The sequence below is a fragment of the Labrus bergylta genome, chromosome 3 (genome assembly GCF_963930695.1).
Source record: "Labrus bergylta chromosome 3, fLabBer1.1, whole genome shotgun sequence".
NCBI classification, from domain to species: domain Eukaryota; kingdom Metazoa; phylum Chordata; class Actinopteri; order Labriformes; family Labridae; genus Labrus; species Labrus bergylta.
In genome coordinates, this window is record NC_089197.1 from 9229954 (window position 1) to 9249516 (window position 19563).

Below are 19563 nucleotides of genomic sequence, written 5' to 3' on the forward strand. Positions count from 1 at the left end.
TAAGTTTCGATTCTGGGAGTGAGTTCCAACCCACTAATGTGGGCTGTAGCTTCAGTGGTCGAAAATATGAGGAACTAGTGTTGTAGTTTCACCCCGCTAACCGCAACAGCTTCCAGCGACGCAAAAATCATCATTTTATGTCATCAGAAGCTCCTTTTCAGACTCAGAAATACAAAGATTTCCCATCTCAGGGTAAAATGAGGGTGGGATGCACGACTATTCAAAAATACTACCAGGTTTCTAATGATACAAAGCTTAATGCAAATGGGTGAAGTATCCCTTTAACAACAATATCCAATACTACCAAGTCAACAGCAGCAGATAAACACATCCTCTATACCAATGCTCAAAGTTGTTAAGGGTTTGCATGTTAGCAATCAATTCGCAACATTAGCATTCATCAGGGGTCATGTTTCTGACCCTATTAAGCGAAATATTCTCTCCTCATTAACCCCGGTTTGGTTATCTAGTGTGTATTGGGTCATTATTTGATTATTATCAGTATGACATTATGACATCTTGCCATCATCTGCCCATGGACAACAGATGGAAATTAGCTAGTTAGCTAAATCTGGTACAAAGCATCTCTTCTCTTCTGAGATTAAAGTTTTTCTTTTGCACACTGTCCCTGATTAAAATAAACTAATAAACTAAACTGAACATAAGAGAGTAGTGTTGGGACTTTACACCAATTCATTGAGTTGCAATTTTCTTTGGGAATGACAGTATTTTGCAATAGATTTGGTTTTGAATTCGAATCACAAGTGAGGCTGACATTTTACATTTGATGAATGAATGGATTGTTATAGAAATTGTATTTCTCCATGTGATACACTTCCTTTACGATTCTTATCCATTCCCCTGTTGTTGGTGGTTCCTTGTGTAACCACTTTTTTGCTACACGTAGTCTTTTTTTAGGTTTTTGGGGGGCCTTTTTGTCTTTATCAGATAGGACAGCTAAGAGTGACAGGACATGTTGGGAGGAGAGAGTGGAGGATGACAAGCAGCAAAGGGCAGAGGTCGGATTCGATCCCATAGCCGCTGCAACAAGGACTAGCCTATTCATATTTGGCGGACATAACCGCTAGGCCGTCTGCGCTCCCCATAAGTAGTATTTTTAACAGGTATTTGTCCTGGGAATTAAATGTAGTTTGTATATATGTTTGGCCAAAATCACTATTGTACTCTTAAGATAACTTTCTTTTGTTTTCTCCTTTTGTTCAGCTCTTTTGTTAAGCCTTTATTTTCCCCTGACTGTTTGTCCGACTGATTGACTGACTGGTTAATGAATTGGCACACACACAAACATCCCCGCACACACACTTTCCCTCCATTGTCTGGATGCCAGGCTGATGTGTAACCCCCCCCCCTCTCAGCCTTCACTGTAAATTTAGCAACAGAAGCTTCTCAGCTGCTCCTTTCCTAAACCTGAGCCCTCCTCTTCCATCCGCAGTATTTCATCCATCTCCTTCTCCAGGGTCATGACTGTCCGCCCCCCCTCCTCCTCCTCATCCTCATCCTCCCCGCCCCCCCTCCATCTATTCCTAACATAAACATACATACAACACACACACACATACACACACCTCGCTGTCATCCTGCAGCCAATAAGGGCCTGATGAGCTCAAGTATCAGTATAACACAAGGACTTATTCTCTGAGCCGAGCCTGAAGATTCTTACAGACCTTCATCTTCATCGCCAGAGGAGCTTCTTGTCCTTTCTGAGGTAAGACCACCGCTGACTGACAGACACACACACACACACACACACACACACACACACACACAGAAAAACACCTCGTCGACACTAAACTACATGTTTCTGTCTCTCTGTTTCACCTTCCAAGAAAAAGAGCTGCTGGTTTATTGTGTTAGTGCGCTGCAGGAGACAAAACTCTCAGGTGTGATATAAGAGAGAGTGTCCCACAGTGAAACCTCAGGAGGGACTGATCAAACAGACGGACACGTTCTGTCGCGTGTCAGACGTGTGTAGTTTATGTTGGGGGCTGTTAACAGTCTGTCTAAGGAGCAGGGCTCTAGTTTCTTCAGACCAGATCCGTTTTACAGGTCAATAAAAATGTCACTTTGTGTAATCAGGTCATTAGCTTTTAAATAAAAATGACAACTTCAACATGTGAACCTTTGAAGGAACATAAATTATCCTTGAAGATGGAGTAAAAGGTTCAAAGTGTCAGAGGGAAGTAAGTGAAGGTGTGAAGTTAAGACGTTTGGTTCTGCCAAATGTTACGTAAACTACCAGGAGTTTGCATTTCTCTGACGTTCGATCTCTGAGCAGATCCTTAAGAAAGCTCAGAATTACAGCTACAGGATATTTAACTCCAGTGTTTTCCATTCCTTTATTTTAGTTTCTGACAGTTTTTTTTTTTCCACACAGTGTCTTGAATTAGTCCCATCACCCTCGAAACATCTACTTCAAAATAAGGAAGCTGTGACATGCAGCTACATAGGACATTTCACTTGTACATTCTCCATCCCTTAATTTTAGTTTCGGACAGTTTCTCCAATGCGGTGTCTTTAATTAGTCCAGTAACTCTGGTGTACTAAGATGTACTTCCAACTTTTGCATTGCAACTCACTGAATTGTCAAAAGATCATGTTCTGGTAGATTTCTGGTAGCTAGCTTGGAAATACTCAGAGAAAGGTACGCTACATCCAAACCCCCAAAAACAACAACTTAAACTCAAAAGCTTTGCTGCGCTCCTATGCCTGAAAAAAAATCCCAATTCTTGACAAACCAAAGCTTATAACCCAAGTCACACTTTATTTTTTCCTGTATTCTTTCATATACTGTATTTCCAGCAGAAAATTAGCAAATCCTATGCAATTGTTTAATTTCTTTATTGTAAATGTGATGTCTAAATCTACACAAACACGAGACACATGCATGTTCACAGTCTTCATGGTGCTGCTTTAACATGAGCAGATTTTTGTCTTAAATTCAGCCGTTCGCTAATTTTTTTCTCATTATTTGTAATTTTTTTAAAAATAGTATCAAATATATTATACACTCAAAGGAAGAGTCTTGTCAGCCTGTTGAACTTTAAACTGATACGCCGTCATAGCTGACCTTAAGTCCAGGCCGACGGATTAAAGATGTGAAGTTTTGAGATTGTGATGATGCGTAAGCTGTTAACTCTCAGAGGCAGAATGCACATCCTTCACACAGCCTCCACTTTGTCTCTGTACGTCTGACTGATGTGATCGGCCTATACATTCCCCACGTGCCTCAATCTAAATCTGCTTTTTGATTGGCTCGGGATGTGCTGTTCCTCTGCAGTGTCACCTGTGTATTCAGTCTTTCAGTTTCGAGTTTTAGTTTCAGAAAAGACTCAGAAACCCTTCTCAGCATTCTGTGCTCTCACACTGAAGAAATTAAGTGTCCTTTCACTAAATATACTACTGAGTGCTGAAGTGTCGGTATGTACTGAGCGAGTGCTGGACACACAGAGGTGAGGTCGCTGTCAGCTGTGAGTCGATCAAAGGGCCCATTTGTTGGACAGGGATGCTGATTGGCTGCATGAGCGCTGAGATCCTCCCGCCGGACCGAGTTGGGGGGATTAAAGCAGCTATTTGGACACTGTTCCCCAGCTGATGGGGAGAAATATGATCCAGGACTAATCCTCGAGTCCTCTGCAGCTGTGCCCACAGCAAAGTGTGAAGGAGTCATCCAAAGACACTTTATATTTATCAAATCACTCGTACATAGAATACACAAAGAGCAGAAATCCTCACGTCGAATCAAACCGATCTGTTCTTTGGACTTTATAAAGGATGATTTGAAGGCTTCAGCTGAGCTTTTAAAGGCCTGCGGGAACATTTTCACACTCAGGCTGGTTAAAGAGGAATTTTCCTTATAAAGTAAAAGGAATCTTTTTTTATGAACTGTGAAGGCTGGTGTTGAATCCAGTACAGCAGGCTTAGTTAAAAGAGAAATTGGGTTTCTTTATGGAGTATGCCTGAGGTTGAAAAGTCGTTTTAGTGTGGCGTCTTAAAGTGAGCGTAAAGCAAAATGAGAAATTGGTCTCTTAACACTTGTAGCCTACGTGTGAAAAAAACAGAGAAATATTTTTGACTGAATTATTTTAGACCGTTCAAATGTTTAAAAAAAAATCTCTTTTAGACTCAGGTTTGTCATAGTCTGGCCCGAAATGCGGGGCTCGATGATGCATTAGGGATCATTAGCATACTCTAGCAATACAACGGCTGTGGCTCAGTTGGTAGAGTCGGGTTGTCTCTCAACCAGAAGGTCGGGGTCCGATCCCCAGCTCCTGCAGCCACATATACAATGTGTCCTTCGGCAAGACACTTAACCCCAAATTGCTCTTGCTGCTTCATCAACTGTGTATGAATTTTTATGAATGGGATTAGTTACTTCTGATGGTCACTTTACACAGCAGCCTCTACCATCAGTGTGTGACATGCGGTGTAAAAGTGCTATACAAGCTCAAGTGCATTTACCACAAAATGCACTTGAGCTACACAAAAAAAAAGGAAAAGGAAAGATATCCTAAAACCTAACACTAAGTCTACCAAACATTGCAGATATGAGTACTTGGCCTAGTCACAGCTCACTCTTTCAGCTCTGACTGAAGTAAGAAAAATAGATACAGTAATTCCATCACAATACCTAACTTACCAATAACTAATAAGCAGCCAGTATGCTGCTAATTAGCATGTTAATACGCAGCTATGGTGAATATTGTGACCTTAATTTAAAGTGTTACCTAAAAACTTTCAGTGTGGATGATCATATAGTAAACTATTTTGTTGGGTGGAGGACTATAACTTAAATGTTGAATCACCTCTATGTTCACTCTGAGTCATCGGAGCTGAGTTTGGGTGGTCTGCAGACCACCAGAAATGTGAACAGTCAAAGTGAGAGCAAGAACAAGAAGCATTAAATGTTCTCCGAGCTAAAAATGGCTCTCATGACATAAGTGATAATGAGGTTTTATATTCAGCGGTCTGGGATCGGATTCTGACGTGTGAAAAACAAAAGAAAAGAATGTTTCTTGTAAAGCAGATCACACCTCGTGACCAGCTGAGTAAACACTCTGGATGAGTCAATCAGGCCGAGTGTGATCATGCTTCAGTGAGGACAGACTCAATGTGCTGCAACTTTATCATCTCAGAAGCACTGAGGTATTTAGATTCATACTACAACTGAAACAAGTAAAAGTCCTGCTTTAAAAATCTAAGTAGAGGTACAGAAATCTGAATTCTCATGATGTGGGAATAATAAGCCATGTGAAGCAAATAATGAAAATAATCATTGTACATGATTAAATTCCCCCGCTGCAACCAAACCCTCTATTTTATTTGTATTTTGCCTCTTCTCTATTGTTGTCTGTACCTCAGCACTATTGGAAACTACGCTTCTCCCTCATTGTGTTTTCTGAGGATTTATATAAATAAATGATGACGATGTCCCAGAGGATTTTTTCCCCCAATAGAAGGAAGAATTACATTTTTTTCTCTTCTTTTTTTTTAACCCAAACGATCCTAATCACAGCACAGTCATCAGTCATATGATTTAAATATTGATGCATTACTTGCCGCTGCCTTTCATGTCATTAAAAGGGGATAATAAGTGTATCGTATCGTAAACTCCAAAATGAACGCAGTAATAGACGGCGGAAAATGAGCGTTTGAACATTTTATCACATATCAAAGAGGAACTTTTGTATTTAGCTCTTTGATAGCCTACAACTTCATTTTATAACCTCTTTGAAATCTTAGCAAAGTCATGTTTTCTTTTCATAAAAAAGATGAGACTGGCTGAGAGTTAGACAGGCTAACAATCTTATGTTTGTAAGCAAATGAAGCTAAACCCTGGAGGCAATTAGCTTAGCTTAGCACAACGATAAAAAGCAAACACTCTAGTTATGTCGATAGTTTAATAAAAAATAATCCCTTACCAGTACATAACACATTATCCTTTTATGATTATTTACTATCTCATCATGATGCAGGCTATCGTTCTTACCTTTGGGTTGCCAGGCAACCAACGCTGACAATTCCCTTTGAGCCCAACATTTTGTTTTAACACACATAGGCTACATTTGTGTGAAGTAATCAAATTAAGTTAAATACCACATTAAGGAGAGAGCTGCAGAGGTGCTGGTGGTTTGTTTTGTTATTCGGACAGAACCTTGTTATTCGGCATACCGTCTCAAATACTGATAGCCTACTTAGCTAACCGGTTAGAGCTCCAGCTAGCATGCTTCAGCTAACCAGATTCAGCTAAATGTTTCCTTTTTTTTAACTGAAGCTTCTTATGGACCATCAGAAGCTTTTTCTTCACAACTGTACCCCCATATGTAATAGCTGTGACTAACTTGGACACTGAAATGGAAACAATAGAAACAGACTGATCTTGCCGCTGAAGCTCGCGCCGCGTGCTGTTAGGACAGGCTGTTAGCTTACCGGCTACTAGCAGTCTTTATGTTAACAGACTTCAGCTTATCATTTTCAGCCCCATGTTTTTTTATTTTTTAGGTGGAGCTTACATTAGCAGAAGCTTCTTTTTTTAAAGATATACTTCCAGATTTGGTAGCTATAACTTTACATTTATTGGCAGTTGCTTCATATTTAAAAGCTATAGCTTGATATTAACTGGCTAGCTCCATATTTACCAGGATCATGTTTGCTAGCTACGGCTTCAAAATTAAAACCAGGGCTCCATATTTAATAGCGTCATATTAAGTGTATCAATCTGCTTAACTGGAAAGAAAGCTCATAAGCTTATTTTCTTTACAGCTTTGACTGGCCTCCATATTGTCGTATCATTTTTATCATTGAAACAGATTCACAGCTTAACAAAAATAAACCAAGGGAGGAGTTGTTGGTATTTCTGCAGCAGGACGGCTGTCTCTGTTGGGATCAAACTTATGACCTTTTCATATCCATACAGTCTCTGTTCAACTATTTCAACCATGTGGCAACACACCAAGCTCTTTGTCTTTTTCTCCCAGGTGTGAAGTCGACTGTCACCATGTCTGACACTGAGGAAGTGTAAGTGAATCCCACACTGTCAGTACCCACACGCACTGCTGTCTCATGTTTTTTTTACATATCAAAATGGACTGATGTGACTGGGACTCTTTTTAATGGCTTGTTTCTTTTATATTACAGGGATCAGCTGGAGGGTAAGTGACAATCACTCAGTTTGCTTCACTGATAAAAGTTTTATAAAACAAGAAATAGGTAACTTTATTTTATTTTCCTGTAATAACGAATAAATTACAATGGTTTTGTCAAGTTGTTTATCTTGTTAATTCTTAATTACAGTGCTGTTTTTTCATGATAACAAGGTGATTCATGTTCTTGAGATCTTGACAAATAAACTTGTTACCTCACAAAATAAGCTTGTCTTCAAACAACAGAAAAAAGGTTGGAAATTACTCGTTTTAACAGGAAAACAGAGTCAAATAAAATGTGTAGCTGTATGTACAGTATGCTTAGGGCTTCTGTTCCACTAATCACATACTGTATATGATTTTAAACCAGTGGTCGCTGGTCAATAGAGGGCGCTACAGCACACCCATTCCCTACAAGGAGAATGACAGATCTTGACTAGATTTTTTTTTTTCAAATTTTCAATTAAGGCTTTACATTTACAAGTTTCACATGTGCATTTGCTCCTCTTTCATTCAAGAGATGGGCGCATCCAAAAGGAGGCAACAGAGGGACAAGTCCCATGAACTGAGACATAAAGAGCGACTCATGCAGTGTCACTGGATCACAGCAGCAGACTAGACTAGCATGAGTCAGCATTTGATTTTTTTTAAAGTTTGTCTCCACAGAGTTTAGGAAACATTCTCCTGTAAGTACAAATACTCATGGTGTTTGTTTTGGAGTATGTTAAGTTAAATCAATATTCCTAATTATCCATCCATCCATTATCTACCACTATTCCCATTATGGGTCGTTGGCGGGCTGGAGCCGATCCCAGCTGTCGTTGGGTGAGAGGTGGGGTACACCCTGGACTATAATTTGCCAGTCAATCACAGGGCTATTCCTAATTATCACAATGCTAATTCTGGAAGCCAGTCAAAGGCATTTTCCAGTATGTTTTAGCATGGAGCTAACCCTAAAAATGTACATCCTGGTCCTTATGTGAGAAATTGTGCAGACTCTGGAGAATAATGCACCAGCTGCCCCTGGTTTAAAGTCTTTTTTTTTTTTTATTGCTCAGCTTCACTGTTCCCTCTCTACTCATGAGAGGCTTTGTGTTTACAGACTTGGAGGTGAACTTTGCCCCAAAAAGATGAGCTCTGTTCTCCTGTATGTTGTATTACCTGAGTGGTTGTATCGATAAATGAACTCACAGCAATGGACGTTGCTTTCATTTACTTTTACTTATATTATACGATTGTGATATTTCAGAATAAAATATCAAACTGTATCTTACACATGATGAACACATGATGAATTCTGCTTTTTACTGATTATTTTGCATGCAACTGAAAACGTGTTCTGTGATCTATGAATTTTCATTAATTATAAGTCCATAACAACACAACTTGAGCGGACATTTAAAGCAAATGTCTGCTTGAAGAATAGATAAATTATGAAATAACACCATGTTTCTGTTGTCCCACCTGCTGACGGGTTCTTCCAAAACTGAAGAGGAGGAAGGTAAAGACGACTGAATCGATTCGACATTTAACACCTCTGTCCATTGCACTAATTTGTCAGCTACGCTCATGCTTAAGTTAAAGTGTTTGACTTTTCGTTTGAGATTTTTTCCAAGTACATCTTTACAGATTTAGTTTGAGTGAATCAAAGCAGGATATCTGTAATGCAAAGTGGAACTGTGAAACCTCTTGTAATCTCTTGAATCATCTGATCTGAAATAGCTTCATGTACTGATTAGAGATATAAATATCTTTATGGAATATGTATGCCTTAATTGTAAGTTTTAGCGAATTATGTTCTTGAAAAGTAGGCTATTAGATTCTTGGAAGGGATGAAGCTAGCTAGCGAGCTAACCTCCAGCTGTCGGTCAAACACTTTGAAGTTAAGGGTGACTTTCACAGACTGAGTGATCTCTTGAATCACATGGTTTAGAAAATAATGTGAAGGAGCTTTTTGGCTCTTCCCACGTTCATTTTCTTGGCATGTGACATGTTTACATTGTCATCTGTAAATGTCAAACATCAATGCAACTGTCATTGACCTCATTCACACAACGGCCATATTTATAACAGTGGGGGTGGAGAGCTATACCTTGATATCAAACTGGAGTAACTTATACATGAATCATTGTTAATCGATCATACCAGCAGAAAAGAGATGACATTTCACTAAGCACCTCACCTCAACTTTATTTATAAAGCAGCTTTCATACAACCATGCTGTCCAATGTGCCTCAAAAAGGAACAAACAATAGGGCTCCCAGAATTGTAACATTAATAAGGTCTGAAATGATTGCTTTACTTTATTTTAATCCCATAATCATGTACTATTTTGTCCCCTGAGGCACTGCAGCGTCTCCCTAGCCACTGCCTCATTTCACTATAAAGGAGCAATATGTAACTCTGACACCTAGTGTTTAAAATGGGTACTGATGTTCACGCAGGTTGCCATGTGGTGGACACTGTAGCTTCAGTGTTTATCCAGCTCTGCATCGGTCTGTAAACCTTTCTGAGTTCTAATCTCTCTCCATTTTTCAAAAGCATCTCCAATATTGATCCTAGTTTGAGCACGTTTCTGCTCGTGGAGCTTATTAGAAACATGCAGAGGCTTTTTAGGTCGAGTACAATCACTTCTATCTGAACCAGTTCTCTCGCCCAATTCCATCACTGCATCACCTGTTGGTTTGCTGTTGGCCTGGTAAACTGAGGGGCAAAACTGCCATGTGGGTGCCTTAAAAACCGCCTTCCTTCTCTGACCAAAATAAAAACAAACCATTCAGAACCAGAATCTAAAGTTAGAAGGAGGACATACTGGCTGCTGCATTGTTGTCAGGGAAGCCAGCACTTCAACATAGCATGTTTCCTGAATGTCTGCTCATAAAGTAAGCTCCCTTTATCATTTCATTCAGGAGATATCTTACTGATTGAATCTTTTATATCAAACATCACACAAATATGTTCACTTCAGGAAGTTTACCTCCTCAACAGTTCGATATGGCTTCTGTGCGAAAGGTCAACTGACTCTCTCTCTCATCATCATGTGTTTCTCTCTCTCCAGAAGCTCTGTCCCTCGTTCATCCATCCATCTTCTCTGTAACTACAGTAATCTCTCACTTTTGGTTTCTAATGGCTCTGTCATGTCTGTGGTCTTCATTAACGGCCTCTCCGACATCCTCCCTCTTCCCGGCGGTTTGGTGCATGCTGCGTGCCCGTAGCCCAGGAGGAGCTAGTAGAAGTAGAAGTAGCCCCTGAGGCGGAGGCCCAGGTAGAGGCAGAGCCAGAGGTAGAGCCTGAACCTGAACCAGAGCCAGAGCCAGAGCCAGAGGAAGTGCAGCGGGTGGTTCATGACGAGGAAGGTACGTGGCATGGGCACTGCGTTCACCCTTCTTCTGCAGGACATTCAGAGCTCCATCAGACAGAGCAGCCTGTCGACATCAACATGCTTTAAAACACACCTCACCCAAAGGACAAGTAGACATGTTTCAGTTTCTCACATTACGACTACGATTTGATTCTCCATTTTATACTCTTAACTCAAATACTAAAATAAATACACTTTAAGTCAAAGATTTAAACTGTTTTAATTTAAAACATGGTTGAACATAATTTTGATCTCTTCAGTAATTAGATTAGTGGAAAATAATTATTTAAAGCCAAGGAGAAGGCAGTAATTGTGTCTTCTCCTTATTGGTGCACTTGTTTTCTCCATGTTTTCTTATCAGACATCGACTAAATGTTTTTAGTAATGTATGTCTCCTCTTACTTTCTTCTTTACCCTCCCTACAACAAATTTAATCTTTATAGCTCCCCTACTGAAGACTGCAGGAGTAGTATTGTGTCACAAACATTGCAGCCAATATTTGATCTACACACACCATCAGTGTATATCCTGTTTTTCAATGTAAGAGTGCACACCTGCAGCATCAACGTCGGGATATTTCATACTCCCCATCATCAACGCCGACAACTCTCCCACACACATTGGCTTCCTTGATGAGCGTGGCATGACAAGGCCAGTGTGTGTTGCACTTTAGACTTAGAACCCTAAAGTGCACTTTGGTGTTTTCGGTCTCCTTGAGGAGCCAAAAAAAACACCTGATTGTTTATTTTCAAAGTGCTCCACGGCAAACATTTGGGCTTTGCTTCATAAAATGTTCACAGTTATCACTTCACATCCCCATCAGTGTTAGCTGACGTGCAGTCAAAGCCGAACATTTTGTCCTGTTTGCAGCATTATTGCTCAGTGTCGTGTGTGTTCTGAATATGAGCCGTGCATTTAAATAGTGAAGGGGAGAAAAAAAGAAAATCAGCTGCCTTTACATGAAGAAGCTACTTCGCCTCATCCGCTGCCTTCAATACATTTTTATGTCTCTTTTTGTTGTTTGCATTTTTTTGCAAACCTTTTGTGTTAGTCTTGAAGGCCGAGGAGCAAAGGATGATGGGTAATTTCAGTCATGTAAAAACTGTTTTTGCCTCCCTTCAGTCTATGTTTAGTGTCTTTATGTCCATGTGTAGATCATTTGTGAGACTGGATCTAAAGCATTTACATTGGGGTGTTTTGATGCAAACCATTTTGTATTAATATTTAAACAATCAGAGAAAACTGTCACACAGACGGAGTCGCTGCAGAAGTCCCAGGCTTCACTTTAAGCTCGTTCAACTAATGTTTGGTTTTTGCTGCTTAAGCAGTTTTAGTGAAACCAAGTTAAGCTCAATCTTTATCTAAATTGTGCCAAATCCCAACAAAATCTCAGTCATGACAATTGATAGAGCACCTTGACGTTTTAAATTTAATCTTAAATTTCAAACAGTGTGGGTGTGCTGGTGGCATGATGCGTGCACCCCTTGTGCGGAGCCTGCGGTCCTCCAGGCGGGCGGCCCGGGTTCGAGTCCGACCTGTGGCTTCCCAATTTCTGACTGTCCTTTCTCTAAATTAAGGTATAAAAAGCCCAAATAAACTAACTGTTTAAAAAAGAAAGAATTAGAACAGCGGAAAGTGAAACAGGCAGAAACCTTGAGCAGAATGGAGTACACACACCGTGTACAGAGGCTGTGGTCCTCGCAGCGAGTGGCCCGGTTTTCAAATCCTACCTGTGACTCCTTTCCCTGCATGTAATTCCCCACTTTCTCTTTGCTGATTTCTGACTCTATCCACCGCCCTGTCTCGACAATAAATGCATAAAAAAAATGAAAAAGAATTATTAAACGAGAAATTAACCTTGAATCAGATTTATTGGTTGATAGCCATCTGTTAAAACCAAGCAGCAACTTTGGTGTAGAAAAATGAAGCCAAATGCGTCAGGGTGTCCACAAGAGGATGGCTGCAAAAGCCACGAAATCCCATTAACAACCATATTAAATTGTCTAGTTTTACATCAGCAATGAACATGTTTACAGCCTGGTTCACACAACTGTTTTTTGGGGTTTGTTTATTTATACACGCTTTGTAAGATTAACCTGCAAGATTAGAGAGTAAAACAATTATTTAGAAGATGAAAAGGTCGTTCACTTGTTGTTAACTGTTAAACAATTTCCCTTATGGTCTAGATCCGGCCCTAAAAAACCCTGAGCACTTGGACCAAGTTACACTATTCCAATGACAGGATACATGTAGAAATGGGACTGCTGCAGTGACTGCCGCTGCGTGAAAAATTAAGATTAATTAAGAAAACCCCAATCTGGTAAATGTGCTTGATAAGCTGTGCAGCATAAAGAGGACAGGAACAAGCTGCCCAGTGTGCCCTCTAATGATTTCTGTTCTGCTCTTGCTTTGGACGCTTGCTGCATGCAGACGCCTATGAAGAGGAAGGTATGTCCATTTGAATTCTTCTCTGTTCTTCTGATTTGGACCTGTGTCTGTTTACCTTTTGAACAGGGACTCTTTCATGAATACTTTATTTAGATATGTTAATTTCATACATCTCCCCTGAGAGAGAGGCAGAATTCAAAGTGTGCTTCGATCTGCTGTCCCACAGAGACGATGCTGAGGACCAGGGCGCAGACTTATGAAAAAAAATGCTGAGTCATGTTGATTCAAGCCCCACTGCTTATATCTGCTTCTTCTCTTTTTTGCATGAATGTGTCCTGCCAGGGGACGATGGAGATCAAGATGGTAGTTTGTATTTCCTGCTGAGTCGCTGTCGCTTTGCCTGCGTTTTTCTCCCGTGTTGTCTGGTTTTTTTTTGGTTTTTTTACTGTGAAGGTCCAATAAAATGCTAATCACAGACTTGATTATTATGTATCAAATCCTAGCTGTGTTGTTACCTTGCACACTGATTAACAGTAGTTACATCCTCCAACTTCCCGTTGTGAAAGTGTGTCCCAAATAATGTTCAAAAACTTAGACCATGTGGTGATTTATGACACACACCGTACTCATCCCACTTCAGATTTCTCAAACGATGTTGGTTTGATTTACGTACTAATTCACAACAAATTAACATTTCTTTAATAGAAAGAAAAGTCAGGTGAACTAGGTACTCACTGCACTTCAAACTGAGGCTAACACACTTCAATCAGGCCCACTGGTGATAAAAATTTTTTTAAAAAAAGTGTTGCCGTATTGAGACTCACTGAAATGATATTATCTACTGGAGGTGTGAACCAACCTGCAGCCCTCAGATGTATCTCAGTCTGTCCGAATGGATCCCCCACCCTGATTAACCAGCAGACTGCCTCCCACCATGGTTATGTAACTAACTGTTTTTTATCTTTCTTTTCTCTCTTTGCTGTTTTGATGCTGAAAACTCAGAGGAGAAGCCAAAGTTCAAGTGAGTACTTTTATTTTCTTTCACCTGTGAAATCTTTGCATTCATGTTTTCACATTTCAATCCTAACAGTAATCCAGTGACAGAAGTTTGAAACTATATGTGTGCATTACTAACAGGAAGTGCAACAGGCTAATTAGGGACACTTATTTTAAAGAGGACATATTATCCCCCTTCTCCACCTTTTCAAACAGTCCCCTGTGGTCTAAATGAAACATCTGTGCTGTGCTTTGGTTAAAATATAACATGAATCAAGCACCAGAGGAGGTTTGTGACCCTGTATAAACCAGCTCTCTCAGAACACTCCGTTTTGGTGTGTGTGTCTCTTTAAATGCAATGAGCCCCCCCCGGAGATTTCCCGGTAGACATCACTCCTCTGTAGCAAGACTAAAAATGGTAGAACTGTGTAAAAGTTTTGTTCTAGTCTGGGGGTGGAGTCCATGGGTGGAGATATCAGGGGAGGGGAGGGGATTTTTTTTTTTACCAGAATCCCACTGTGATGTCACAAGGTGAGCAAATTTGAGACATGGTTTATTTCACATTTTGTGGGTTGGTAGACACTCAGGTTACCCAAATATATGTTCAAAAACACTGTCAAAGTAGATTTTTCATAAAATGTCCCCTTTAAAGTTTGTTTTTGTTCTAATTTTAATGCTGTTTCCCTTTTACAGACCCACTGCTCCAAAGATCCCTGAGGGTGACAAAGTGGACTTTGATGTAAGTCAACTCGTTTGTTTTTTTCATTGAAACATAAATGCATGCAGAGGCTCTGTCCAAGCCCCTTAATACTTACAAGACTTGAATAAACTTTATTTATAAAACAGCTTTCATACATAAAAACATGCGGCCCAAAGTGCTTCACAAAGGAACAGAGAGACCCATAATCCTAATATCTGTGTTTGAAGTTGCATCTTATTTTTGTCAAGTCTGTCCATAGATAAAATGCAATAAGTCATTGTAAAGCGTAATTCAGACATCAGACTATAGGCTGTGATCTTTCAGATGGAAGAACTGTAACTTGTCAGTGCAGAAAACAAAGTGTGTTAATGCTCTTATTTTACATGATGTGTGATTTAGAATTAAAGGGACCTGGGGCGTTTTATGAAACCAATTTTACTTTGATAAGGCTTTTTTTTTCACGTTCATGAAACCAGCAAGGGTATAAGATTTTAAAGGTCCCCAATTTAAAGTTTCTTCATCTACTCCCCCAAAAAACACATCAAAGTTGTTTTCCTCACCATGGTAAAGGACGAGTCAAAAGAGGAGCATTGGAAAGAAAATCCCAGAGCATCTTCTGATCTGTTAAACTGCAATTCAATTGGCTGCAATTAGACAGCAGTGCATGTCTTTGTTTCCACTCCTCTGCCTCTTTGTTATTGACCTCCTGTGAACCTCCTGCAGGACATTCAAAAGAAACGTCAGAACAAAGACCTGGTGGAGCTGCAGTCGCTGATCGACGCTCACTTTGAGTGCAGGAAGAAGGAGGAGGAGGAGCTCATCGGCCTCAAAGACAGAATTGTGAGACTTCACTCAAACACTTAACAATCACATGTGTACTTTACTGATGAGGTTTGTTTTTTAAAGATTAATGTAATCCCAAACATGTTCAGCTTCATCGTTTTTCATTTTGTTTTTCAGGACAAGCGTCGTGCCGAGCGAGCCGAGCAGCAGAGGATTCGCGCTGAGAAGGATAAAGAGCGACAAGCCAGGCGGGAGGTGGACTGTCAGCTTTTTATCGAAAACTATTCACAGCAAACAACTTGATTCTAATCTCCTGTTTTCTTAGAATAGACTCCAAATACCCATCAGTGTTCCTCCACAGAAAGAGCTTTTTACTCACTCACTTCTTAACTTAGACTTAGACTAAAGCTTATCAAGCACTTGAAGACTAAAGAGTCACAACGACTTCTCCTAAGAGTTTAACGTTTGTTTCATATCTCATACACTCAGCAATCACTGCATGTACATGACACAGTACATTTATACATTACTGCAACTAGGTGATAAGTTTGATGACTGGAGGTGAGATAACGAGTTTTCTGATTGATCCCCAGGCTGAGCGTCTGAGGAAGGAGGAGGCCGATGCCCACAGGAGGTCTGAGGATGAGGCCAAGAAGAAGATGACACTGAGCAACATGGGGTCGGGCTACAGCAGCAGCCTGCAGAGGGTACCACTTTTATCACTTAGGTTTAGTTTTTCTTTGACTTTCAAGTGAAGTGAAGGCCCGGAGTTTAAAGCACTTTCACTTCTCTAGATCGAGCAGAAGAGAGGCAAGAAGCAGACTGAAAGAGAGAAGAAGAAGAAGACGTTGTCGGAGCGATGCAAACCCCTGAACATTGATAACTTCAGCGAGGACAAGCTGAGGTAACTCACAGACAGAGATGGTAGCAGATTAACAAGAGGCTGCACATTTACGACAAAATCCTGTACCAATAAATAAACAATCATAACTGTACTAATCCTATCAGATCCTCCCTCACAACCATTCTTTCGTTCTAATAGTAATCCAGTGACAGAAGTTTGAAACTAGATGTGTGCATTACTAACAGGAAGTGCAACAGGCTAATCAGGAATACTTTTAATTATTTTAATTAGCCCAGATTTGTATTTTGCCCAGGTAGAGACAGAAAGAAGACATCCTTTACTCATAATTATTACTCCTTTACTTGTTTTTTGTTTGGAAAAGTTCAAATACAGATAAAAAAATAAAATACAACTCTTCTGCGTCTGCTTATTCAGTTTTCCGTGATGTATTTAGACTTAGAAAACTTTATTCATCCCAGAGGGCAAGTCGACTCCAGAGTCCACCCAGACCATGCATACATTTACAAACAAACTTGACAAAGTGTCAGCTGGCACGCTGACACCCTCATGTGGTCTCTTTGGGCAATGACACCCACAAGGGCCAGATGAAACGTTTAAGGACAACAGTAATAAATCAATAAATACATAACCAAGACATTGTAGGTTGAACCGCTGCCACATTGAAGACTACAATCAAGGAATGTACATACAGACCTCTGCTGCAGAAGTCTCAGGAATAATCCACTTTATCGTTAAACCCAAGAGCACGGGACACGATAGAGAGAGACATGAATACAAGGATGTTTTCATTCAGAGTGGTTACTATCGAGATTTAGCAGCCTGATGGAGGATTTGAATAGTGGTTTGTCGTCCTTAGGGGTCGTATGAAGTGGTGGCATGAGGGCATTACCTTGAACTCAGTGGACTGGACGTGGTCGTGTTGGAACATTATTCCCTTAGATTTTTGTAAATGTTGTGTTTAAGTGTGTTTAATAGTTTTTTATGTTTGACTTTGCGTATTTAATGGCATGTATTTGAACACGCAGGTCAAAGACACATTTCAGCCTTCACTTGCAAAAGTAGATGATAAAGAATTATTCTCTATTCTATTCTTCTACCATTTACAGTATGAAGACCCTTTCAGGGAGAGGTCATTAGCCGCCTGTTTATTTCTTGTTTTCTGTTTTCTGTTCGTCAGGGATAAGGCGAAGGAGCTGTGGGAGTGGCTGTACAGCCTGGAGGAGATCAAATACGACCACAATGAGGCGCTCAAGAGACAGAGATATGAGGTGAGTGAGGGCGTGCTGCTGCTGTGACACTAAACTCTGGATCAAAGCTTGTGTCTATATCCTGTTTCTAATGTGTCCACCTCTGCATTGATTAAAGATTTGTGTTATTATTTAAACAGTAAGCAGCTAAAGTTTCATCTGTATATTTCAAACTGCAGCTTTTTCCAGCTTCTGGTATTTATTTCTCCTCTGGTGGGACAGAAAGTTTCCGTACAGTTTACAATCAGAGTTCTAACTTCTCCCTTTACAAATCACTTTCCTTCTCGGGGTGTATGATCCAGCACAGCTCACAGCCACTTCTTCATTCATTCATTCGTTTGTTTGATTTTGTTCTGTTCAAGAAGTATCTACACTTTGTGGAGCACCAATAGCCTAAAGGTTATGTCATGCGTCACATGTACACAGGCTATAGTCCTTGTTGCTGTGGGTTCAAATCTAACCTCGGGCCTTTGCTGCACTCTCTCTCCTCCCAACATTTCCTCTCATCAGCTGTTCTATCCAATAATGGAAAAAAGGCCCACAAATAACTTTAAAAGACTGCCCTTTGTACGAGAAGAAAAGTAAACAGGAACAAAAATATTTACATAAAACTTTCATTTTGCATAATTCTTTAATTCAAACAAGGAGACTTGTAGATTTAGTTCAATCGTTGTTGTTGTAATTTTTTTAACCTTGTCGCTTTAAACCAGAGACAGTGAAAGTCCTGAAGGTGTCCAGGTGAGATAACGTGTGTTTGTTTTTCAGGTGATCTCTCTCAGAAACCGTATTGACGAGCTGCAGAAACAGTAAGTCACATGTCATAGTTAATAATAAAGTGATAAACATGTATGTTCATAAACTCAGATCTTCCTGCAAAGAAGTGAAACAGCGATGGAATATGAAACTGGACTTCAGTTACGTTTGTTCATGTTGCTGCTGTACTTAATTACAAAATATAACTTAAAACATGTATAGCTGTCAGTCACGCGACTGGTGTGGAGACCTGCAGGGCAAAAACAGTTTAGGAAGTTAGCGTTTACATCACCTGACAACCACAGAAAAACAGAGGTATTCAGATAAACTGCATGTTTTTTATTCACCAATTAAGAAGAGACTATTTCAAACTCTGACAACTGCAAAGTGTGAGCCAGAACTTAACCTTGGTGATGTCTTCATAGATTTAGTGGAGAATCCTTCCTCTCACGCTGATAAACAAATAAAATATCAGAATCAGAACAGTTTCTTATTGACAAGTAGACTTAGGCCACATTTACACATGTGAGGAATTTGACTCATTTCTTTTCTTTTTTTAAATGAATACTTAGCCTACAATCTTATAAGTCAAATATACATTTATTGGTTGTCATGGTGATTTAATCCTCATTACAGCTCCCTCTAGGTGATTTCTTTTGGTTATTTTGTTGTATTTAATTGTACAATTCTCTAAACTTCAGTGTTGTTATATTAGACATAATTCCATTTAGCCTCCGGGTTTAAACAAAGTTCTTTGACTGAACACATGAGGGCGCTGTCGCTTCAAAAGTAGCTGGTTTGTTTCTCCACATTTCTTGACATTTGACAAGATCTGTGTTTCATATCAACGATCATCCACGATGAATCCCTGATTCGGTTTTTGCTCTTTGCGCTCTGCAGCAGCAAGAAGGGAGCCGCCAGTCGCCGCAGGAAGTGAGCGGCTCGTGTGGTGACGGTGAGCCCGGGCAGGAGGCACCTCACCCCGGGTAACACAGCAGCCCCAGAAGAAAGGCAACAACTGGCAACAGTCTTAGCGCCTGTGTCTGCTCGAGTGAAAATGTTTTCCTGGATGAATTTAACTTCAATAAAGACATTTTGAAAAAAATATCTCCCTTGTGTTTGTTAGAAAAAAGAACCGTTTCAGACAATATCAGAATAATACCTTAACTACCATTAATACATCTCTTCAAATCAACTAGTTTTGTGTAAAGATACGATATCAATTCAAGTAGTAAAGGTGAGGGTTAAACGTCAGAAATAAGTTTTCCTTTTTTAACAAACCTGCATTTTAACAAATTATTTAAGATGTA

At 40.0% G+C, this 19563-nt stretch overlaps 1 protein-coding gene and 1 long non-coding RNA gene across 2 annotated transcripts; both read left to right on the forward strand.

The window, feature by feature from the left end:
* The first annotated feature begins 742 nt into the window (after nucleotides 1-742).
* LOC136178575 (uncharacterized) lies at nucleotides 743-9348 on the forward strand. The gene is made up of 3 exons (XR_010665951.1): nucleotides 743-1726; nucleotides 6996-7035; nucleotides 7156-9348. It is a non-coding gene; the product is annotated as an uncharacterized lncRNA (long non-coding RNA).
* Nucleotides 9349-10323: 975 nt separating this feature from the next.
* On the forward strand, nucleotides 10324-19360 carry LOC109988612 (troponin T, fast skeletal muscle; the record flags this gene model as incomplete). The annotated part of the gene is made up of 12 exons (XM_029278512.2): nucleotides 10324-10516; nucleotides 12952-12969; nucleotides 13252-13272; nucleotides 13912-13930; nucleotides 14599-14644; nucleotides 15329-15445; nucleotides 15566-15643; nucleotides 15982-16095; nucleotides 16183-16292; nucleotides 17431-17521; nucleotides 18266-18306; nucleotides 19154-19360. Coding segments are annotated over 12 exons (885 nt in total), but the record flags the coding sequence as incomplete, so codon positions are not given.
* Between the last annotated feature and the right edge of the window lie 203 nt (nucleotides 19361-19563).